General features: G+C 38.3%; 1 protein-coding gene across 8 annotated transcripts in view; it reads left to right on the forward strand.

Moving 5' to 3' along the window:
- Positions 1 to 25,608, forward strand: part of atp2b2 (ATPase plasma membrane Ca2+ transporting 2) — a gene marked incomplete at both ends in the record, with an annotated part of 67,381 nt that overhangs the window by 37,721 nt on the left and 4,052 nt on the right. For 6 of the 8 annotated variants that reach the window (XM_079242989.1, XM_079242991.1, XM_079242992.1 and 3 more), the window contains 13 exons: positions 1,359 to 1,523; positions 2,960 to 3,174; positions 3,355 to 3,597; positions 12,226 to 12,467; positions 13,840 to 14,074; positions 20,993 to 21,172; positions 21,349 to 21,436; positions 21,586 to 21,692; positions 22,974 to 23,165; positions 23,408 to 23,621; positions 23,707 to 23,918; positions 24,013 to 24,120; positions 24,245 to 24,427. In XM_079242989.1, the coding sequence (XP_079099115.1) occupies positions 1,359 to 1,523; positions 2,960 to 3,174; positions 3,355 to 3,597; positions 12,226 to 12,467; positions 13,840 to 14,074; positions 20,993 to 21,172; positions 21,349 to 21,436; positions 21,586 to 21,692; positions 22,974 to 23,165; positions 23,408 to 23,621; positions 23,707 to 23,918; positions 24,013 to 24,120; positions 24,245 to 24,427 (2,384 nt within the window). Of the gene's footprint in view, positions 1 to 1,250; positions 1,524 to 2,959; positions 3,175 to 3,354; positions 3,598 to 12,225; positions 12,468 to 13,839; positions 14,075 to 20,992; positions 21,173 to 21,348; positions 21,437 to 21,585; positions 21,693 to 22,973; positions 23,166 to 23,407; positions 23,622 to 23,706; positions 23,919 to 24,012; positions 24,121 to 24,244; positions 24,428 to 25,608 lie in introns of all 8 variants that reach the window. The other 2 variants (XM_079242988.1, XM_079242990.1) reach the window with 1 other exon arrangement.

Genomic DNA, 25,608 nt, shown 5'->3' on the forward strand with positions numbered 1-25,608 from the left:
AGTCACATTTCAGAAGCTGTTCTTAGCATTATACAATGAAATTTATTTATTTATTTATTTTCAAACACCAGAGTTTGGTCAAAGACACTTTTCAGCTAAACTGGTTTGTTAACTTATGCTGTAGTACTTATCAAAAGAAATGCATATGTGTAGTGAAATAAGTATATTATTGCAACCGCAAGGTCTATCTAGATCATTTTTGGAGTAATAATAAAGGAAACACTTGTGAGAATTTTTAAGATGTGTAAATATCAGTAACCGTAAAAACCCTTTATCATATAGGAATAACACGGAGCAGTTATTGTGACCAAAGTAGTGGTATTATGAAGATGTAATCACATTCAGCTATAATAGAAGAGAACAAACTGTATTAATACCAAGTATTGCTCATCTGCTAAATGACAACTGGATACAGATGACACATTCTGTTTGTGTCACATGGGTGGAAAAGCAAAATGTACAACCACAGAGAAAGACAAATGTGCAACACTAAATGATTTTTGTTAACCATTTCATTGTGATCAGAAAGCCAGGCTGCAATGACTGTTGTAATGGGCCACATTAAGAGAGGAGCAGTGGATGTATGTGGTTTTGTGTGTGTTGCAGTGTATGTGTGTGACTGTGTTAGAATAAGATTAAGATGGATAAAGATGGATTGAAGTAATTGAAAACCAGTTTTAATATATATATATATATATATATATATATATATATATATATATATATATATATATATATATATATATATATATATATATATATATGTATATATTATTTATGATACATGTACATCACATCAGTTATGACAGAAGTTTATACCAGAAGTTCTTTTGGGCTTTTTACACATTTATTCAATTTTAGTTAAAAAATTGGAGTAAAAAGCTGTATTTGCTGCATTGTTTTTTTTTTTTTTTTGTTTTGTTTTTTTAAAAAAAAAATAGTTTTAATACAGGCTTTTCCACTGTATCCCTTTCTACTTACGTTTCTTTCAGGTTGTCTTTTGTTTTCATGTAAAACACGTTTATTTGCCCATGTCTGTTTAATATGAGGTTTTATTTATTATATTAACTAGATTTGTTTAAGTTACCCTCCTCAACTTCTTTCAGTAGAAATTTTGATAGCCTTTGTGAGCTTCGTAAATGTCACTGAATTCCCCTCTCATCATAGGATGTCAAATTTATTTTCATTGGTTTTAAATCTAAATTGTATTCCAATAAAAAAAAAAATCCCAGAGCAAGTCACTGACTCAGGTGCTGCAATTCCTTCTCGTTTCACTAGTCTTATCTCTATCGCTAACACAGCTTCTGTCTCTTTTGCTTCTTGTTCCTGTTCTGTCTTATGTATATATGTGTATGTAGTGAAGAAGCAGGATGGAGCAGCTGCCATGGAAATGCAGCCTCTGAAGAGTGCTGAAGGCGGGGAGGCTGATGAGAAGGAGAGGAAGAAAGTGTCAGCTCCAAAAAAAGAGAAGTCTGTGCTGCAAGGGAAGCTGACCAAACTAGCGGTCCAGATTGGCAAAGCAGGTAAAGCAAATTGCACATGGACAAATCCATCACTCAGTCAGGCAGAAAATCAGCAACAACAAGTTACTGAACTATCATCCTGTCCATCAAAGAAATATGTTGTACTCAGAGGGCCTACTTTGTAGTTGCTTGAAGCAATCAAAGCAGTTACGAAAGAATCTGAGGTGTCTGGATTGCAGAACTGTAAAAGCCTGTTCACCATTTGTCTAAATGACATTCCCTTGCGGTACTTGATTAATCATTTCAATGACAAACAACTAAGATTATAAAATGCAACTATGTTCTTTAATTTTGTAGTGTCCTAATCAGTTGTTACAAATGTTATTAAATGGGTTAGTGCATATTATTTGTATATACCAGATATTGTAAAACATGTCCGATTCCCAGTAGCCCTGTAGGTGTCCTTCCAGTAGCAACACAGCAGAAACACAGCCATGGAATAAATTCTATTTGTGAGAGTTGGAGTTTAACTTTTTCCTGTCAACCTTTTCTTTTTTTAATTATTTTTTTATAGAATCCACCCAAGTCTTTGTTTTAAAGTGTGCTGTTGTGTCAGACTGTTGTCCTGAGTGATAGAATGGGGACATGGTGTCAGAACAAATGCAAGCTATGGGTGGATTAGCATACAGGCAGCACTGGGACATGATATCATTTTCCTGTAAAATTGTTGGACTTATTATTCTTCATAACTTTTGTTGTTTGAACAGTCCACCTGTCGTGTAGCTGCCTGTTTTAAAAGAAGGGATATGGACCTCCAATTTTCAGACTATATAAAGCACAGGTGTCAAACTCCAGTCCTCGAGGGCCGGTATCCTGCAGGTTTTTGTTGTGAAACCCCTGACTTAAAGAAATATTATTGCTACATTTTATTACAGCACACACTCAGTAGAATATCTTCCATTTAAATAGTTTCTGGTATAGTTTGGCAAATGAATCCCCCAACTTTCCCTTCTCATTTTTGGAAGCACAAGCACAAGTTGTGTGATAAACTGTGCTTCAGCATTTTGCTCACCTGCTATAAAGGTTATAATGTCCAGCTTTTTGTTGAAAACATTTCAAGGGATCAGTTCAGCATCAGTATGAATTTAGCCTAGCTTATTTTCAATTGATTCTTAAGATGAATCCTCTCTGTGGACGCTAACATGACAGCTAGAAAAATGTATGAGTATAGTGTGGCATATCTGAGGTGAAATCTATCTATTTATCACTAAACATTCTCCTAATTTCTTCTTTCAGAGGTTATTTTTTTCTGTGGGGGAGAAAGATCTTGAGTTGCTCAGTTTAGAAAACAAATTCCTCCACACAAACACACAATAACCAGTCACAGTTCATTGGCTGAGTCATTAATCAAGAGCATGAATTGAAAGTAACTCTTCTTTCCAGGTTTTACTTCCACCATTCCTCTCCTCAGCTGACACCTTCTGTACATCTTCCAGGTTTGCTCATGTCAGCCATTACAGTCATCATCCTGGTCCTGTATTTTGCCATTGACAACTTTGTGATGAAGAAGCACCCTTGGATGCCAGAGTGTGCTCCCATTTACATCCAGTACTTTGTCAAGTTCTTCATCATTGGTGTGACTGTGTTAGTAGTGGCCGTGCCAGAGGGGCTGCCGCTCGCTGTAACCATCTCGCTGGCATACTCTGTCAAGGTGAGGAAGAGCAAAAACACAAACAGCTCCTCAGATAAGACATTGCAGCCCAGTACTCAACCATATAATTCATGTTTTTATAATTTATCTAATATGACACTGTTACAATTATCACCTGTGCCGTTGGGCTGTTGGAGGCATTCACTCGATTTGAAATGCACTTATTCTTCCCACCAACAGAAAATGATGAAAGACAACAACCTTGTGCGTCACCTGGATGCATGTGAAACAATGGGCAACGCCACCGCAATCTGCTCTGACAAGACAGGCACGCTTACCACCAACCGCATGACAGCCGTGCAGTGTTACGTCGGAGATGTGCACTACAAAGAAATTCCAGATCCTGGAGTACTACCACCCAAAACCCTGGAATTACTGATCAATGCCATCGCTATCAACAGTGCATATACTACAAAGATACTGGTAAGCCATCTGTGATTATAGCCCCTCTAACAGTCAGCTTGGATAAGTGGCCTTCTCTTATATATTTAGTTATTTATCACTTAAAAAAGGAAATGAAATGTCATGGCTGTAAATTGAAAATGAAAAATCTCTTTTTTTTTTATCTGAATAAGTGTAAACTGTGATTGACACTTTTAATGAATCTCAATATTTAGGATATGCTGTTATTGTTGTTTTAAAGAATAAGGTTTAAACATCTTGGAAAGGGTCTTTGGATATCACTTTATTTTGTGTCGGCTGTAACCCATATGATGACAGCCTCCCAGAAAAGGCAAGACAGGTTGGCAGTACTTCCTTCTTGGTAAAGCGGGCAGTCGATGTCCTTGGCTGCTGCTTTAGATTCATCAGGCATTCACTCAACTTGTCACCTTGAGAACGGTTGTGTAATTCTGTCTTATCTGATATTCAGAGCGTAGCAGACTGTAATTGAATCCAATCTGTCTAAGTGCTGGAGATGGTCTCTTGTTTACAATGCATGCAGTGGACAGAGATTTCCTCTGAACCAATTTAGATCTACTTGCATTAAGAAAAGGAGAGATATTTGGACATAGAGACTCGCTCAAATACTATAACATGTCCTCATTGCAGCATATGAAACAGGGATGTGTGTGTATTTGTCCAGGTTACAGGTCGGAGACACTATTTCTATCATAAAGTTCATGAGTAAATGTTCTAATAGCGAAGATTGCCAAGATCAGGATGTCTTCAGCCTGTTAGAACAAGATGTCTGAGTAATCCTTTTCCTGGCATGACCATGTGTACTCACCTGCATGCACAAACACACACACACACACACCAGGTTGATCACACAGTGGAAGTGTGATCAACCTTGTAAACTCCTGTAGAGTCTTGTCAATGATGGCTGAGCAGCTGACAAATGCCTTCATGGGACACCCATGTGAATGAGTTGAACAGGGGGGACATCTGCGATCGAAGCATCCCGCTGATTTCACTTCCTAACCCCTCAAGACCCCTCACAGTTTTTGGTAAACCTGAATGTTGGTACTTGGGATTCTTAAAATGGAGGGCTTCTGATTTGGTTCTTCTGACAGCAGACAGCTGCACTTCAGTTTGTCTGGTTGTAATAATTAGTTTGTCAGTTTCCTAATATTAACGAGTGCATTTATTTTTATATCCAATGAATAACTCTAATAATGTATTCCTCAGCGATGTACACTGTTCACCAAAATCAAATCTCCTCTGCAAACCATACACGTAAACCTATTTCTGCTTTAAATACAGAAATGGCTTTTTCTAGAAAAGTACAAGTCGCTTCTTTCCTTTCACTTCTCACACTGTGTTTGACCCGGATTGATTATCTGTGTTGATTTGAAGTAAACTTTGCTGCATCCCAAGAAGTTTAATGTATGAGTAAAACCAATCAGACCAGTTCTGAGTTTGAGTCAATGACAAGTAGGAATCAGACTTAGTACAAAAAGAAATGAATGAAATAATATTAATTGGCTGGATAGATTTGAAAGAAGGAGAAAGGTTTTTCTTTCTTCAGAAATACCAGTTATCTTTAGAAATGCTGAAAAATGTATAAAAAGTGTGATTGCCACAAAAAGCATTAGTTGATCATGACTGCATTACATCTTTTCGTGCATAATATCCAGACTAACACTTGATGCGCTGTGTAAAAACATAAACGTTTGCAAATACCACTCGTGTGAAATGCATGCATACTATTTAAGATTTGTATGTGTTTTTAGGGAACAGTGAAGGGTCTCTCATAACATTCTGTCTGACTTAATCAATGTCATGTCTGTTATGAATGCTGCACCATCCCGTACACTGGGCTTTTCTTTGCTGCTGCTTTCCCTGCCTCTGGCATTCCTCATCAGCAAGTGGAAGCACTGGGAAGCCCCTGCACAGAATAAAGCCTCCAAGTAGATATGACCATAATAACTGGATATGGTTATAAGCTTCTCTTTAACTCAAGTACACCTAATTATGTCACACTCATGCAAACGCATCTATGAGCGCAAACAGCAGGTCATACATATATGTATATATGTAAAATACACTATACCGTATCTTATAGATAAACAGGAACGACACTTTAAATGTAAATTTATCATGAAATTTAAACAGTTTTCTGTTTCAGGATTATCCTTCTCTATGATAATTCCAAACTCCAGAACATTTCGGAACGTATACTGCAGGCCATCTGCAAGTGGTTTAGCGCATGGCTCTCCACAAACATGGTGTGTGTGATAAGAAAGGGGTGAACCTCTCCAGGAGCGTACCCCAGCCCTGTCACAAATAGGTCCCTGTTCTGTGCCAGAACAGTGCCAGCTGAAAAGGTGTTAAACATTTTAACAGAAAACTTTTTTTTTTCAGTGAACACATTTTAGAAGGCCGCAGTGTTTAAAACTTTAGTTTTCTTGGTTTTTTAAATTTACATAAGGATAGTGCCACAGAGGTTAACACTGTCATAGTGAAGTGGACATTTGGCCACTTTCAGTGAGGAAATAACACAGTCCACCTTGGCATATATGAACTTTCTCCAGGTGTTCTGTCTTCCTCTCGGTGTCCAAGGTAAAGCGGGGATTCTAAACTAGCTTTTAGTGTGAGAGTGTGTTTGGAGGTCTTCTTCTCAGTTCGGACTTTTCACCTAGTAAGAAGTTTTTAAGAAAATCACAATGAATAACACTAGCTGACTGGCATGTACATGTGTAAGTTTGAGTACAAGCTGCTTGAATAATCAGTTCAGATACTGTTTACATATGGCAAATATACAGCACATAATTGACTGAACTGTTCCCAAAACCATGTAGTGACTTTATAGCCATCTATTTACTGCAGTACACTGTAAATGTTCAGGTGTGAAACTGGACTTTACATTGACAAGTTTGCAGCTAACTACTGGTACATGTGATATGGATTTATTTGAAAGCAGAATAAAGGGAAAGTAAGATAGAGAATGATGAATTAATTAAGGAAAGCAGGATGCAGAAGAGAGATTTCTGAGTAATATTTAGTCCGTCTCCCTCTCCCTCCGTCAGCCGCCTCCACTCCCTCACCACCACTTCAGTCTTGCAGTATGCTGGCTGGTGTGTTCTTATATAAGAGGCCAATCCTGTGGGATGCCAGGATGGCTATGGAAGTCTTTGATGGCCACTACACAAAGGCACAAAGGCAAAGAGGCACGCTTTGATACCCATATCAATCCCCCTTGTGCTCTCTGGCTCCATAATACAGCTACTGCTACATCTCCACCTCTTTCCTTTGCACATGCATACAACAGTAACCAGTGGCAAAACCTCACCCCCAGGGGACATATTTACTGTACTCGTTTACACAGTAAGCTATACTCACAAACAGTATATGCAGACTCACATGCTGCATGTACACTTGTACATAAATACTTTTTCTGGTGCACGTCTGCACTTATTCATAAATTCTGAGGATCTGTAAATTCACACATGCAAGTGGGCACAGTAGAATCTTACCATAGTAGTTTGCTTTGGATGTTTCCAGCAGTCAGGTCAAACGTGCCACAGTGAGAATTATGAAGCATCGAGTGATGATATTATACCAACGTCATTTTGGATTAACATGCACCATTCTCAGTGGCAGGATCCCCACCCCGCCAAAATATTCAGCTTCGCTTAAATTCTCTTCCTTTCCCCTCCTCTCCTTCCTCTTAGTTAGCCTGCATGTACCATAATGAAACTCGAAAACACAAGCGAGTTGATGCTTGCACAGCAGCACACAATCTCACATCTGTCATGTCAGTCCTTCTAGTGCTGTTGGAGGTATTCAGACCACAGGTGTGTGTTCTCACTGCACAGTGGCATGTGTTTAGCATGACTGTGTGAATATCCTTGGCGCTCAGTTTCATGTAGCTTCAACCACCTGCCCAGGTCATTTTTCCAGTCTGGAAAGAGAGAGGCACATAACACTGCAAATACACACACACACATATATATATATATATATATATATATATATATATATATATATATATATAAATATAAAACATAAAAAACTAATCATTTGTTTTCTCTTTGCTCATGCAACTATTTGTGTTTAGATGTAAATAGAGGAGCCACTATCAAAACACATTACCATGTTGGTCTACAATCAACAACTTAGAGTTTGTAATTAAAAATAACGTCCTTCCTTATGTTTGGGAATTTGTGGCGATGTCTTCATGTAATTACAGTGGGTGTTCATCGTGCTTATGTCATCTGAACATTGCATACTTGTGGAGGGGAGTTAGAGTAGAGGTGAGATGTCTTGAGTTGGAAGCCCCCAGTTTGCTTGTATTTGAGGAAATCTTCTCTTTTCTTTTCTTTTCTTTTCTTTTCTTTTCTTGTCTTCTCTTCTCTTCTCTTCTCTTCTCTTCTCTTCTCTTAATTGGGATAAAAGAAAATAGATGTTGAAAATGTACGCTGAAATAATTGGAGGAGGGGTTTTGTTGTGAAGAGGCAGAGAAAAGCAAAGCCAGGATCAGAGCAGAAAAAAAAAAGGATGGCAGAATAGACAGAAGAGAAGCCAGAGTCACGTGACAGGTGTCCTCATCCTGGACTCCATGACTGTATCACGGCCCTCCAGCACACCTCCAAGGCTTTAGCCCAGTTGGCTTGTACAGTCATGTGGAGAGCTAAAATATCATCTACCCCTCCATGCACAGAAGGAGCAAAAAGGAAAAGAAGACAGCAGAGGTGGAGTACCTCATAAGAAACTATGGAAACTGATATTAAGGTTAATAAAATTAATTCTATATACAACAGTGGAATAGAGAAATGCAAAGCGATGAAACAGGTACAGACAGAACAAGACTGAAAACAAGGAGCACTTAGAGTAGTAAAAACGTGAGTTGGTTTGGAAGAGAAATAGAAAGAGATGGGAAATCATGACAAGGGATAGGGTAAAAACAGGAGGGATGGATTAAGGAGAGCCCCAGGTGGAATAGGAAGTAAAGTTGCCAGCTATCCCTCTGGCATATGTCCTTGCCTGCAGGAACACCCAAGGACCAGGGAGAGGGCAGCTGGTCTTAAGCCACATCCAAGACCAGAATGTGCCAGAAACAGCACAATCATGCCAACATTGAGTGATTCATGCCAGTATCTGTCCTCTAGTGCCGAAATCCTCGTCAAACTAAACCTCTGTGGAATCTCAGATAATAAATGGCAGCAGTGTTTGAGGCTGTCTTTTGTTTATGACCAGCCTATTCACTGCTCGCGCCTGCCTCGCTTGATTATTGCAGCAGTTGTCAGGCTCTTTGACTCTCTATGAAATATTCCTACTGTGGCAGGAGTTAGGCCTTTTCCCAAGGTGATTTTCATGTAGCCGTGACTTAAATCAATACACATTAACACATATCAATAAACATTATTTATTTTTCCTTTTATTAAACAGCATTTAGCACTCATTGTGTCAGCTACAAAAGCAACCCCAGATCTGAATTCAAAAACAGTAACCACTGTTTTTTCAAGGTTGCCACTGTTCTCCCTGCACCAGATTTTTCCAGTTTTTATCTAAAATGATCTTATAAAGCTACAAGATGTCCTCTGCAGTCATGTATTTTAGTGGTTTAACTTTATGGTGTCCTCTGGTTGAAAGCCCGTTCTCTCGCACACCACCAGACAGTGAAGATGAGGTCATTTGTTCCATCCTGTCATTAGCCAATGACAGACAGTGTCTTCCTGATGTAATCACTGGTCATTAGGAAAAGGCATTAATTCTATTATTTAGCAGAAAAGTCTTTTTACTCCAGTCTGTGTCAATGAGACCCGCAGCTGGACAACAACCAGATATGTCCAATTACTAAGTGAAGATGGGCCAACACTGTCACTGGGTTTTAATGATTAATGAGATTTTAACAGACTTTCTAACCTCTCAGCTATACGCCCTGGCTGCTTACGCCACTGCAGCTAAAGTGTAAGTAAACTATGTCAGAGCTGGTATTAATATTTACCCATGTTCAGGTTACTGTGTTTTCATTATGTTAAACTAATGTTGGATACAGACCTTCCAGACAAATTCATTAAGTTTTTAAAGAAATTGCAGAAGTTAGAATGTGCTTTAAAAAATCGTGGTAATCGTGGTGTAACTGATCAACATAGGTGCAACTATTAAATGCGTAGTCCAGATTCCCAAATGTTACTGCAATTCAGATCACACTGTTAGCGTAGATTTTGCAAAAGCAACCACTGAATATGAAAAATAACTAAATGAAGAAGTAAAGGAAGAAGAAGGATGACAAAGACCTTGTCCAGCAGACTGGCAGTAAACTGTATGGATAAGTAAATGCCTTCAATACATTCTGCAGTTTTGCAATGTTTTTCTTTTCGCTGCACAAAAATACATTTATAATTCTGTTATCTGTCTGCCAGCCTAAAACAGGAACTTAGACAGAGTCTGTTTGCATATGCAATTGAACTCTTGTTAGCAGGCTTTTTATTTATTTAGTTTTTCATGGAAAATGTGAACGTTATTAATTCGAATAGCTACACTCCCAGCGCAAAATCTTTTCCAACACTTTGTTGCAAATTCAGAGTGAAAAATACAAGAGTGTAATGACATGAAATACAAAACATCAAAATGTCAAGCTATTCTTTTAAATCTAATCTTGGTAAGAGACTTGTTCAGATGCCGAGCAGCAAACTATGCAGTCAATCTATTTTGAGGCAAAACACAGACTGAAGGAGTTTGCTAAGGAGCAAGGTAGAAGAATTGTGTTCAGTGTGTTACATGCTGGTGTGTCTGTGTGCTTAAGAGAAAGTGAGTGTACATGACAAACTGTTCTTTGGCTGTGCGTGTAGGTGTCAGGCGTATTGTAGGTACTACTGTATGAGGCAAAACCCCAGGGAGACTAGCTGTCAGCTCAGCGCCAGCTAATAGGAATCTAAACGAAGCAGATTTGACATAAAATACAAGCAAATAGGATTGTGCTCATTAATACTGTTGAACAACATTTGTCAACACTCACACGTGGTTGTTCTTCATCTTTTTGATTGTTTCCTAGACTGCATGAGTAAAGCTGGCATTTTCTGTTGATACATTTGTTGAGTGAAACCAGCATTTTTGTCTTTTATTGAATGTACGTTAAATCAGCTTGAGAATGTGTGGTTGTGTGAAGAGGCATGTCATAAAAAGTGCAGTGAAGGCTGCATGTTATGTACTCTGAGTGCGTGTCTGTGTCCAGATCTGTGAGCGTCAGTGTCACGGTCATGTTTGTGTATGAGCGAGAATTTTCTATCTCAGTGAGAAATCTCTATTTGCGGTATTCCCTGTATTTCTCTGTGATATCTATAAAAAAAAAAAAAAAAGAGAAGACTTTCAAAAAGGAGTGAGGTTCTGAAAAAACACTAATAAACAAGGCTTGGGAAATGATAAAAAGGGAAATAAAAAATAATCCAAGGACATGTGTGAAGTGGAGATGAGTGAGAATCTTGTAAGAGAATCAAAGCCAGAGGGTAAGAACCCCCAAGTGGTGGAGAACGCACCCTCTCTTTTCCCAAGTCTCATCTTCCAAGTGTGCTTTGCCCAGTGTTCCCATGGCAACGCTTAGTCTTCCACAAGCTGACCACACTCACACACTTGCTCATACAGTAAGCACATGATTGTACACGTGTACTGTAGCAACTCACCAGGCTCATGCTCAGATTGGAAAAGATGCGTGATAAGGTATTCACATCTACTAAAAAGAATGTATTTAATCACATTTCAGTTAATTAACACAAAAAAAAACAAGTCTTTTGCCATCACCAAATGTATTTTTTTTTTATTATGGTGTACATTAAAATTTTAATTAGTCCCTGGTCTTCTTTTTTTTATTTTTTTTTTTTTTTTATTTCAAACTTGATTTTCATGGACTGGACTGTTGTTTAGACAGTCTACTTGAACTTTGACTTCTCAAAATTAAACGTTCCATCATTTCTGGAAGTTAATGAGCATTCAATCAAGAATTTAGGAGCAAATTGCTTGTTCAGAAAAAGAACTTAAAATCTAAAACAGAAACATACACATCCTAAAAAATATCCTGTCAAAGTAAAATGAACATGTAATGAGAAAAAGTGCTGCACTTGCTGCCTTTTATAGCTTCGAATAAACAAACTTGTTACTAAACTACTTCATTACATTGTTATAAAGAACATTTTAAAGATTAGAGAGTAGAGCTACTCGCATGAAGTAAGAACTTTTAAATTTAATCCCTGCCTCTTCATCTCCTGTCCTCCCACACAGAGTAACCCGTTCACCTGCTGGTTGCTTAATTGTGACTAGCAGCAGTTTCAGGTGTTAAATATTTTCATATTTTCAGATGTAAGTTGCTTTGGAGAATAGAATAGAATAGAATAGAGGGAAATTATCTGAAGGAAATAAGTTATCATTTACAAAACTAGACAGTATTTATTTATATAATATTCAGCTGAAGTTATAAATGCTTTTAAAAAGCTACATACATACTTATCAGAAGATGCAACCATTGATTTGAGGACATAATTCAAGAATGGTACAGACTGAACAATTGTAATTACACTGCTATACACATTTATTGTATATTAAAGATGCACATTCTAAAAAAAATGTTTATATTGTTAAAAGTAAAACTTATTTTCTTCTTCTGTTCTTCAGCCTCCAGATAAGGAAGGTGGGCTACCAAAACAGGTGGGCAACAAGACAGAGTGCGGCCTGCTGGGATTGGTCTTAGACCTGAAGCGAGATTACCAGCCAATAAGAAACCAGATCCCGGAGGAGAAGCTTTACAAAGTCTACACCTTCAACTCCGTCAGGAAATCCATGAGTACTGTCATCAAACTTCCTGATGGGAGCTTCCGCATGTACAGCAAGGGAGCCTCTGAGATTGTACTCAAAAAGTGAGTCCACGTTTTTTTATTAAAATTTTTTTTTTCAAAGAAATCTATAACATTTTTATGGTAATTTTACCAATTCCATTGAAACATAATAAAGCATAAAAAAGGTTGCATAGGTTCTTGTTAGTTACATAAAGTAAACTTAAGGTAAAACTTGTTTCAGACTGCTTACATTAAGAATGGCAGGGACTAACTAAAGATATTTCCTGACAAAACACATGCATTGAAACGGCATTTAAGAGAACAGTAGGTTACTAATGCCGAAAATCCCTTTTGCAAAAATGATGGTTCACTTGCTGTTTTTTTTTTGTTTTTGTTAACAGTGTACAGCTGTTAAATGTGGATGTATGCCAGTACACCTGTTTGTCTTCTGTGCAGATGCTAATTTATTCAGTAATGAGAAATCCATTTACTTTATATCAGATGTGCATTTGGTTTAGAGAGCTGTAGAAAATCAGAAAATGCTCCTGCTGTGGTTTTGTTCTGCACTCATGAGTCATTTGACAACATTGAGAACTGTGCTAAAATACTGCTTGCTTTGCATGTATTGATGCTGTGGGCTATTACATATCAATATAAAGTACCAGTGGAAAGTTTGGGGCGCAGTTTCTCACTGAGAGTGGCCTTATGTGTTTTGTATGTGTATATGAAGGGATAAGATCAGGATTAATCCCCATTCTCAAAGCCAGTTAAAAATGTTTGTTTTATTTGTTATATTTTGGCTAAATAAATAAATCTCTCAACTGAATTTGTAAAAGCAGATTTTCTACATATACATAATGTAGACCCCTGTGCTCTCAGGTAGTTTTGATGTAAAACCACTAAGTCCCAAAATGAAGTGAATCAAATTTCTGTTGGAGTTAACATTTCTAGGTAAGATGAAAAGGCTTATACATGATGTGTTGATGGGACTGGATACAATAAAATTACAGTCCTAAACAGAATAAATCAGATCTGCTATCATCACAACAAGAGCGACATCTTGCCAGTAGCTTCTTCTCCTCGATTCTGTTTCCTTCTTCTCCTAGCATGTGTCAACTTTTCCATGTAGTATTCCCTACTTTGTCACTTGAACAGCTCCTCATTGTGCGTGTAACTTAGCTGTAAAGGAATAATTCCTGAAGCTTTCTCCACTGAGCATGTGAGTTGTCTGGTCTTGGCTTGTGTTCAGGTTGGAATCCACAGTCACTGCATTGGTGACTGATTTTGCTACACTATGTTGTAAAATAAAAATGTGACCAGGACTCGTTAATTTATTGCATTGGAAAAAAAGAGAAGTAGCCTTTTAGAAAACTGTGCTCTGTATTAAAGTCATTATAGAAAAAAACAAACAAACAAAAAAAACAACTAAACACCTACTGAACCTTTTTTGCAGATGCAGCTACATACTAAATGAAGTTGGTGAGCCAAGGGTATTCCGTCCACGAGACAAGGATGAGATGGTGAAGAAGGTGATTGAACCCATGGCTTGTGATGGTCTGAGGACCATCTGTGTGGGGTACCGTGATTTTCCCAGTAATCCTGAGCCCAACTGGGATGACGAGAACAACATCCTCAATGACCTTACAGCCATCTGTGTTGTTGGAATAGAGGACCCTGTGAGACCAGAGGTAAGACAGTGTGTGATGTGTTGTTAAGAGCAGTGGATGTAGGGGTAAAGGTCCCTTAAATCAGCTGTCAGCAGCTTTGTCACTGTTGTACCCTTCAAATGAAATAGAACTAACAACGTATCAAGTTCTGCATTTTGACTAATTCATGTCAGGTTTGTTGGAGCAGGGTTACATGGAAAACATGTTGGATTGTGGTTCTCGAAACCTTGTCCTTCAGGGTTAAGCAAATTAACATTTTTATGGATTTCATGGACGATGGATTTGTGTTACTTCAAAGCAGCTACTTCAAAGTCAAAATCATCATATGCTTACAAAGAACATTAAAAATATTATGTACGAGGTAAAGGCATGTTATAAAAAAGAGGGCACTGAGGTTTTCATGAGAGATGTTGGCAATTCACTCTTCTATGTTGATGGTTAACACCTCTATCGACCAATCAGAAAAAACAAGGGCTAATATTCAAACTCACCTTAGAAACACCAACAAGGAAGTGAACCCAAAGACAGAATACTATAAGAGATGGAAAAACTGTAGCCTCTCTCTCTCTCTCTCTCTCTCTCTCTCTCTCTCTCTCTCTCTCTCTCTCTATATATATATATATATATATATATATATATATATATAAATATATATATATATATATATATATATATATATATATAAATATATATATATATTTATATTATATATAAGTGCATAATATAAATAATGTATATATATATATATATATATATATATATATATATATATATATATATACATATATATATATATATATATATATATATATATATATATATATATATATAGCATGGATAGCATGTCTGTGCTGTATGCATTTATAGTGTTGCTATCAGGGGCCTGTATTTAGCTCCGCTGGTAGGGCAGGTGTTCTATACAGAGAAGGCTATGGCTCCTCAATACACCAGTCCTGGTTCATCTCATGGTTTTAAATTGTGTTATTGTTTGTTGCTCAATGAAGCTTTCCAGACCCTTAAAAGTACAGCAATTCATTGGATTTGACATTACAGCTGAAATGTTCTTTTCTGCAACCTGGAGTGAAAAACCATCAAACACAGAGATCAGAATAACCGTGTAGCAGCATCACTACTTTTTATTGGATGCTTTGTGACCCTGTTTGTAAATTAAACATATTTGAACTTTCTCATATAATATTCTCGTATTGATAAGCATTGCATATGTAATTTCTATTCACATGGTTTTAGTTTCACCGCATATTTTTTTTTGTCTTTTTTGAGATATAACAGAAGTATCAATATTAAGCCAGGTATTCATCCATCCATCCATCCATTCGCTGCCACTTATCTGGGGTCGGGTCACAGGGACAGCAGCCTAAGCAGGGAAGCCCAGACTTCCCTCTTCCCAGCCACATTTGCCAACTCTGCGAGGGGATCCCAAAGCCTTCCCAGGCCAGCCGAGAGATATGATCCCTCCAGCGTGTCCTGGGTATTCCTTGGGGTCTCCTCCCGCAGGGACGTGCCTGGAACACCTCACCAGGGAGGCGTCCAGGAGGCATCCTGACCAGATGCCTGTGCAACCTCAACTGGTTCCTCTCGATGCAGAGGAGCAGCGGCTCTACTCTGAGCCCTTCCTGGATGACCGAGCTTCTCATCCTGTCTTAAGGGAGAGCCTGGCCACCCTGCGGAAGAAAGCTCATTTCAGCCACCTATATGCGAAATCTAATTCTTTCAGTCACAACCCACAGCTCATGACCATAGGTGAGAATAGAAGCATAGATCGACTGGTAAATTGAGAACTTTGCCTTTTGGCTCAGCTCCTTCTTCACCATGACAGACCGGTGCAGAGTCTGCATTACTGCAGATGCTGCACCGATCTGCCTGTCGATCTCACGCTCCATCCTTCCCTCACAAGACCCTGAGAATTTTAAACTCCTCCTCTTGAGGCAGGACCTGACTCCCGACCTGGAGAGGGCAATCCACTCTCTTCCGGCTGAGGACCATGGTCTCAGATTTTGAGGTGCTGATTCTCATCCCAGATGGGAATCAGGGATTCCGGTACCCCATACTTCCGGAGTACCCACACAGGAGCCCCCGGGGGACATGGTTGAATGCATTCTCCAAGTCCACAAAGCACATGTAGACTGGTTGAGCAAACTCTCATGCCCCCTCCAGGACCCCAAAGAGGGTATAGTGCTGGTCAATGCCTCCCAATTACTCCCCTCCAAGGTTTCACTGTCATTGTCCATGCAAGCATTGAAGTCTCCCAGCAGAACAAGGGAGTCCCCAGTGGGAGCACCCTCCAACACTCCCTCCAAGGATTCCAGAAACGGTGGGTACTCTGAACTGCTGTTCTGTGCATAGACACAGACAACAGTCAGGACCCCTCCCCCCACCTGAGAGCGGAGGAAGGCTACCCTCTCGTCCACCGGGGTAAACTCCAACATACAGGCACCAAGCCGGGGGCCAATGAGAATGCCCACACCCGCTTGGCGCCTCTCACTGTTAGCAACTCCAGAGTGGAAGAAGGTCCAGCCCCCTTGAGGGAACTGGCTCCAGAGCCCAAGCCATGTGTTGAGGTGAGTCCGACTATATCTAGCTGGAACTTCTCAACCTTGCGCACAAGCTCAGGCTCCTTCTCCCCGTCAGTGAGGTGATGTTCCGTGTCCCTTGAATCAGTTTCTGCAGCCGAGGATGGGACCGCCAGGGTCCCCGCCTCTTGTCGCCACCTAGCTCACATTGCACCCGGCCCCCACGGCTCCTCCTGCAGATGGTGAGCCCATGGGAGGGGGGGCCAAAGTAACCCTTTCGGGCTAAGCCCAACCGGGCCCCACAGGTGAAGGCCCAGCCACCAGGCTCTCGCTCTCATGCCCCACCGCGGCGTCAGCATGTGTTATATCACTGAAATGAGACAGACACGACCTCTGATTGGACAACATCTTAATAAATGGTTACATACACAGAAAGATGTCTATCATCCTTATTACCTTTTCTAAGGAGGTTATGTTTTTGTCTGTTTATCCGAGTGTTTGTTTGTTTGTTTGTTTGTTAGCAACTTTATGTATTAACCAATCAATGGATTTTATAATTTTTTTCTGAGGCTGGGTCTTGTTTTAACTTAGATTCCATTGAATTTTGGAAGTTATCCAGATCACCATCTGGATCCAGGAAATTTTTCTTATATATTGTTGCAAGATAGGGCCCTTTTCAGAATATATCCAAATAACTTCACAACAAATAGTCAAGGTGCTGGGCCAATACGTTCAGGAGAAGTTCCCAACAGATTTTACAAAATAAGAAAGTTAAATCTGGATTCTGGCAAAATTGGATACCATGATCCAGAACAGGAAAATATATGGGATTTTGGCAGAAAGGGACCTGGATGATAGATTAGGGGCGTTGGCTCAGACAAGGTTGAGAATCACTGTTATGCAGTGTTCCGATGGAAAGAGATCATCTGTCATGTAGATCCTGACACTTGTAAGATTTGTTGCTTTATTAACAACAGCTGCACTAAATAAATATTGAGTCAAAAATGTACATTTAAAAAAAGGGCCGATCTCTTGCAGTCATCTGCATAATCTTTGTCTTTAAAGTTTAAAGTTTTAATACCAAAACAGTGAACTGATATTGTAAACATGCTGTTGTTGCTTACATATGTTGTGGAGTTATAGCATTGCATGTTGTGAAATTACAATCAAGATGATTAAATTTAAATGCAAAAAGGTGATTATGATAATAATCGCTGTTGCAACTGTCATACTTAATATTTTACATAAAAAGAAATATATATATATTTTTTGTTGTGAGAAAATACATCCAGGACAAGTCTTTATCTCCAGAATAAATTATGAGAAAAAAAAGGTATATCCTACTTTTTCACATATTTAAGCTATTTTAATGGCATAATCTGGGATGTGTATCAGTAGCCAAAAGAAATATGTTCATGAGTGTTTGCTAGATAGAAACTATTTAAATAAGATGGAATTTAAATAAGATGGAATTTTTTGATAAATTTTGCCCAAAAGCGATTTTATAACTAGGAGAAAGTAGTAGCTGTGTACAGTAAGAAAGCTGACCTCCAATGACAGCACCAGTGATGGTACAGGAAAGCAGGAAACTAACTACTGCATTATTCAACTTCTTCCTTTCATCTCTTTTTCACCCCTCCCTCCTCACCCCCTGACAGCATCTCTCATTCTGCCTCGCCCCTCTACCCTTTTCACCTTTCTTTGTGCTGTAAGCTCTGACTTTCACCCTTCTTTGGTTGCTCTTATTCCAATGCTTTCCCCCGCACCTTCTGTTATCTATCGCATTGCACCTCTTTCTCTTCTTCTGTCTTAAACTTAGTTATGTAAGAATCTGAACAAACCAAGGACAGAAAAATAAGAAAACAAACAAAAAAAAAGCAAACAATCCATAAAATAAAATCTGATGACGTTTACAGGGAACTCCAGTGGTATTACAGTGGTATACTGTGTTTGTTTCTGCGTATTTAATAGTATTTGCACTATTACCCTAAATATGGATGATATTCAAAGTAAAAACAAAAAAACTAAGAGGAAACAACTTGACAAAAACAAGATGTATCTGAGTAAAGCATTGCATGTTGAGCAAAACCTGATAGTTTTCATAATTCCTTGCTTCTTCTACCCTAAATGTTACATAGCTTCAGTCATTTTGAATAACTGCCAATGAGAAGCAGTGCACAGAACAATGGCACACTAACAACTTTTCTGGTCTCCTGCAAAGAAACACTAATCTTTCAAATTAGATGACTTTCCCCTCTGCTACAAAAGGCCACACACACTGGTAAACATGTTTTTTTGTTTCTTTATTAGTCTCTAATTTCTTCCTCTAGAATGTGATATTCGTTTAATAACTGGCTGCTGTGTAGGGCTGCCCCAGAGAGACAGGAGAGCAGAGAGGAGGCTCTGAGAGAAAAACAGGGACTGAAAAAAGAGACACAGACCGAGACGGATAAACATATTAGAAACAAGATTCATGTCACAGAGATGATGGAACACAGGAAGAGGAGGAAGATGGGTAAGGACCGAAATGGAGGAAAATTAGACTGTAACCAGATCCATATCAGAGACTCAAGAGGCTTGTTTTACAATCTAACCTCTAGACTCTTACCCTCTTCCTCTGTCAGGACAGATTGTAATTTAAAGAAGCTTCCAATCTTCCTCTTTTGCATTCAGTGTGAGCAGTGAAAATCCAAAGGTAATGAGAGTTTATGAGAAAGTCCTAGGATGAAAAATAAACTAATGGCACCATAATATTTTAATAAAATTTCCTTTTGAAAATGGCGGGGCAGGTAGCTAGCTGTGCTTCTTTTAGTATCATATGTGAATAGAATATATAATGTTGGATTATTATTTCCTATTAAGTTGAAGATATATATATGTATATATATATATATATATATATATATATATATATATATGCCTCTCACCCAATGATTGCTGGAAGAGGCTACAGCTTCCCTGCGACCCTTATTTAGCTAAGTTGTTTAAGTAATAACTGACTAACTGTTCATTTTTCTAAATTATTGGCTGTACTGAAGAAGGTTTAAAGAAAATTTAAGATTTATTACTCAGCAACCTGATTATTTCTTTTAACTAAATAAAAATAGAAAAGATAAATTTGGCTCCATATTTATGTCTTTTTTGTGGCAGCTTATTACTGCTTTATAGGTGTCAGAGAATGTACTTTGATCTTCTTTATATTGCTGCAGGTTTTTACACTTTGAAAGAAACATTCTCCTGTATTGGAGCTTTTGAGCTAACCTTACATGAGCTGACAATTAAGTCTCATTCATTAACTCATTATCCTAACCGCTTAGTCCAATAAATTGTTGCGGAAACAAATAAGTTATTTATTCTTATTCTTATTTGTTTAACATCCAGCTCATTAAAGACATGTGTGTTTCCTTATGCTTTTGTGCGTGATCAGCTTGATTTGACTTTTTTAATGTGCAGCACTTGTATTGTACTGGATTAAATCATGTTACATTCTTAACATGTGCGCCTGTCTAAGTGAATGCAGCTGTACCTGCAAGCGTGCTTCCACGTGCATGTGGACGGTACTCAAGTGTATGATAAATAAAAAAGTATACAGATATTCATGTAGATGTGTGAGAGTGATATCTATCTGTACCTGCATTTAAAACAGGGGAACAGAAAGTAGAATGCTGCATGTGTGTACAAATCGATGGGAGCTCTCATTACTGTATGTGGACACATTTGTTTATGTGTGGGTTTGCAGAGTTGATCTCGCCCACAATGACCTTTGCCAACGAAGAAAAAGTGTTTCTGAATTAATGTTGTGCTTTTGCAAGCTTTTGTTAATACAGATCAGACTTCATGCACTGACATACCGAATTTAATTCACTAGATCGCTAAAATGGTCTGAGTGAATTGAAATTAAATCGATAAGCATCAGTATGTAATTGATTAATACAAAGAAAATAAATAAGAAAGATGAATGATCTTTTATAATGTATATTTTTTAAAAATGTGGCTCCTATGTAAATTACTTACATAATATTTTAATATTCAACATTGATAACAACTTTATGTAGGTTCCATAAAGTTCATTGTTTTGGCTTTCCAGTTTGCAGATGCACTGTGCTGCAGAGACTTAAAGTTGGTACTAAAGTTTTAAACAACAGTTGTACACACATCTCCAAATGGCAGATAGAGTCAACAATTCCATCTGGACGTGATGAAAATCAAAACGAGTGCAAAAACTTACAATTGATCTAGCAAAAATGCAACTTGAAATAAAAGATAGGTACGTCTGAATGATTCTTTTAAAGGCAACTTTTGATAAATGTTTTGCCAGGCTCACTTAGATGGTGATGAAAAGTCAATCGTTTTAAAGTTTGTTTGAATAGAGGTTTGAATAATCGGTCTCTGTTCTAACTTCATTTAGGTACCTGATGCCATTCAGAAGTGCCAGCGTGCAGGCATCACAGTGCGCATGGTGACTGGAGACAATATAAACACCGCCAGGGCCATAGCTATCAAATGTGGCATCATCCATCCAGGAGAGGATTTCCTCTGCATCGATGGCAAAGAATTCAACAGGAGGATCCGTAATGAGAAAGGAGAGGTGTGAGCACTGTTGTCAGAGTAACTGAGACTCAAACTCGATAAAAAAAAATAAATAAAAAAAATACCTGAACTGCATCCATTCATTTCTCTATTCCCAAATGTTTGTGCGTGTCTGTGTGTGTGTGGGTGTGTGTGTGTGTGTGTGTGTGTGTGTGTGTGTGTGTGTGTGTTCAGGTCGAACAAGAGCGTATTGATAAGGTATGGCCTAAACTCAGAGTCCTGGCAAGATCCTCTCCAACAGACAAACACACACTTGTCAAAGGTGAATATGTTGCAGATATTTGTTTTTTTAACTCTGATTTACAAGATTTAATTTCAAAAACACATTTTTATAACATTATTGTCAAAGTAAAAATATATTGATCAGTAAACATGCTCCTCTGTACATGCCGCTGTGCGTGTTCTTGGCAGGTATTATTGACAGCACTATGGCAGACCAGAGGCAGGTGGTGGCTGTGACAGGAGACGGGACCAACGATGGACCTGCTCTAAAGAAAGCAGATGTCGGGTTTGCCATGGTAAGCAGAGCAGCTCTTCTCTTTCTATGTATTGCTTCTTTAATCTTACTTATCCATTTTAGACTGATAGCAGTCAACATATGAAGATGCCTTGTTCCCCTCTGCATGATGAAGGATTCCTTTCAGGCACACTTTGCTTCCATCTTTGCAGATTAGGAGCGCCCCCTAGTGAATAAATATGATTACACCGTTTGCCTGCAGTACCTTCTTCACTTTATAAATACTGGCTCCTCTCATTCAGATTACTGAAAGAGTTGGTGTTTCTTTTCTTCTCCCTGGTGATTTTAGTTTATTTTACAGTATACCCACGGTGTCTGTACCCCAGCTTTGCCAGCCTCTGGTAGAAAGTGTTGTTTTTTTTGTGCTTTTGATGCTAACATGTGAAACTACTGGCTGAGTCGTGATTCACAATAAATTTCTTATTATGATATGTTAGACAAGAGTATTTATGTATGTACTGTAGTGGAAAAGCATTGTCTCAGGCAGTTTATACTACCAAAAAAAAAACATAACATGACTTTATGTACACATAAAGATGTCCTAACTGGTAAAGTATTCACACATTCAATGTTAAACATGAACTTCTCCAAATGCACCCTTTGCTTTTAAGGCGCATGCTTTTTATCATGCTGTGCATAACAAACAGGATATGAGATGAAGGATCTGCACCCTCTGTTAATATTAAACTCCAATGCAGATGCTGAGTCCTCAGTTACTCTTATCTTTACCAATTAGTGAAGATGACTCATGTCTAGAGTCCAAATCTATATAGTGATCACCTGCACATCTAAGAGATTTTTGTTGTTGTGCATGATATCTGGGCAAACAATGCAGTATGCTGCATTATTAATCCATAAAGTTCTATACTGTTTGCAAAAAAAAAAAAAAAAAAAAAAAAACTATTGTAGTCTTGCCTCTAATTTAAAGAAATACAAAGTAATAATGTCAAATGGTGAAACTGAGACTCATTAATTTGGGGGGAAAAAACCAAACAAAACAAATAATAAAAATTTTAAATCCGATGTCAGCAACACATTTCAGGTGGATAGCTTCATGTGTGCCAGAGTACTCTATGTATAAATTTGTACTTTTTTATATATAAACATAAACATAAAGCTTTTTGTGTTTTTGTTTTGTTTTAACAGTTGTCTTAAATAATCTCTAACTATTTCATTGTGATTACAACTATATTTTAATCATATCATAAACATAAAAAAGGAACTCTAAACTATATTAAAAATACAGTTCTGTTCTGAATGCAGCTTGTCATTGCTCTTCCAGGGTATAGCCGGTACGGATGTGGCGAAGGAGGCGTCGGATATCATTCTCACTGATGATAACTTCAGCAGCATTGTCAAAGCAGTTATGTGGGGCCGAAACGTCTATGACAGTATATCCAAATTTCTTCAGTTCCAGCTTACTGTCAATGTTGTAGCTGTCATAGTGGCTTTCACTGGAGCCTGCATCACACAGGTAAGAGGGATTAAACAGACAGATTAAGACTATCCGTAGTAATAGTATTACTTCTGTTAATATTAGACACACATTACAGAATCCTGCTGGATGGCTTATAAAGGCGTAGCAGCTAGCTAATCTAAAGTTCAAATGCAGATGAGAGTGTAGTTCATCAAAAATATAATAAATGTGAATGTTTTATGTAAGAATGTTAAGGTAGCACTGTACAGACTCAGACTAATTTTATTTAATTTCCTCAGGACTCGCCACTGAAAGCAGTGCAGATGTTGTGGGTGAATCTGATCATGGACACATTTGCATCTCTGGCCCTGGCGACAGAGCCTCCAACAGAGTCACTGCTGAAGAGGAAGCCGTATGGTCGAAATAAGCCTCTCATTTCCAGCACTATGACAAAGAACATCTTAGGACATGGAGTCTATCAGCTGGTCATCATCTTCACACTCCTCTTTGTTGGTGTGTACAGTCATTTTATGCTTTGGTGATGTGGCGCATTACCGAATTCAGAGTTAATGACACACTGCCTTCTCTGATCTTTTAGGTGAGCAAATTTTTGACATTGACAGTGGCCGCAATGCTCCTCTTCACTCCCCTCCATCTGAGCACTACACCATCATCTTCAACACCTTCGTCATGATGCAACTGTTTAATGAGATAAATGCCCGTAAAATACACGGAGAGAGGAATGTCTTTGATGGTATTTTCAGGAACCCTATCTTCTGTTCCATTGTTTTCGGAACATTTGCAGTACAGGTGAACCCCCATATTTTGGTATACAATTTTCCAAGATAGTTGCAATGATTACTTTTTGCTCCAAGTATACATTGTATGATTTTATTTTGTGCAGATTGTAATTGTGCAGTTTGGAGGGAAGCCATTCAGCTGCCAACCTCTGAACCTGGAAAAGTGGATGTGGTGTGTTTTCCTCGGGTTGGGAGAGCTTGTCTGGGGACAGGTAACAGAAGCATGTTTCTCTAACGTCATTATTTTTCCCTGACTTCCAACTTTTTTTTGTTTTATTCTAGACAAAGTGTGACACTTTCCCCTTTAACAAAGTGCTGCATGTTTTCTGATCTTAGGTAATAGCCACTATACCAAACAGCAGGCTGCGCTTCCTGAGGAGGGCGGGACAGTTAACTCAGAAAGATGAGTTGCCCGAAGAGGACGTAAATGAAGAAAACGAGGAGATCGACCATGCAGAAAGGGAGCTGAGGAGAGGACAAATCCTGTGGTTTAGAGGGCTTAACCGTATCCAGACTCAGGTGAGGACATACGTCAGGTACTTTAAATGCAGTCCCATGTTCACTTTCATTTTACTCAGAGATTTCACAGGACTGGTTTTAAAATTAGAAGAAAAAAAACTAAAGTTCTCAAGTTACTCTGAAGGAAGTTTTCATACAGTTACTTTTGAATCTTTGTAGTTGTTTTGTCAAATCAAAAACACAAAACTAGACAAAGATGTTACTTGGAGTGTCTTTTTTTTTATTTTTGTGTGCATGTATTTGTCACATTCTTTTCCTAATGGAAGATAAAGCTATAAAAAAAAAAAATGGAAAAACTTGTCCTTTAGAGTAATGTTAGATGCTTCAGGATGTTTATGTTTGTAAGTTACAGCTTTTAAGTAATTTTATTTCAAGCTGAGTAATTTAGGAACATGAAGATGCTGCTTTGCCTTTGTGGACAGCGGTGATCACCACTGTGGACCTGTGGACAGTCATTCCTCGAGGTTAAATACAACAGGACATGAACTGGACATGGTTCCTGGACTGTTGTGACTGCGATGAACTCTGCAGACCGCTATCACTGTGATATTTAGGACAGTTCTGGCTGCGTTGAACCTGGTTTCATCTCACTGATGTGTCATTGATTGTTCTGGGTGTAGCTATCCCATAGCATGGTATGTTTGACTGATGCAGCCAAACAGGGTCAAGAAAAATATAAAACTGACCAATGTGAACTTGCAAAGGAGATCTACACATTTTAGACAGTAAAAAATTTACCACAAGTCCAGCCAGTTGTTCAGTCAATAAGATGGATTTAGTCACTGATTTGTTGCTAAGATCAGAGAGTGAGCCTCTTGATATTGTATTTTCACTAGTTATGGAAGAGGAAATTAAAAATGAAATGAAAAGTTGAATAAACAATAAACAATTACCTTCTCTTTAACTCCATACATACAGTTATCACCTCATATTAGGGTGTAGTTGAAGATATATACATTTAAAAATGTGATATTTTCTTGAGCTTTTAAGGGTCGGACCATCATCTTTTTACTGACCTCGTTCTAATCATGGTACTTGCCTGTGCAGATAATTTGCCTCTTAAACAATACCTGACGATTTGCAGTTCTGTTTATTAAGAATGGAGACAGAAATACACTTTTTTAAACAATATTCTTAATGGCAATGACAGCTTTTCATTTTTTCCATTTGGGTGAACCAAC

Source organism: Telmatherina bonti (assembly GCF_933228915.1).
Source record: "Telmatherina bonti genome assembly, chromosome: 6".
NCBI classification, from domain to species: domain Eukaryota; kingdom Metazoa; phylum Chordata; class Actinopteri; order Atheriniformes; family Telmatherinidae; genus Telmatherina; species Telmatherina bonti.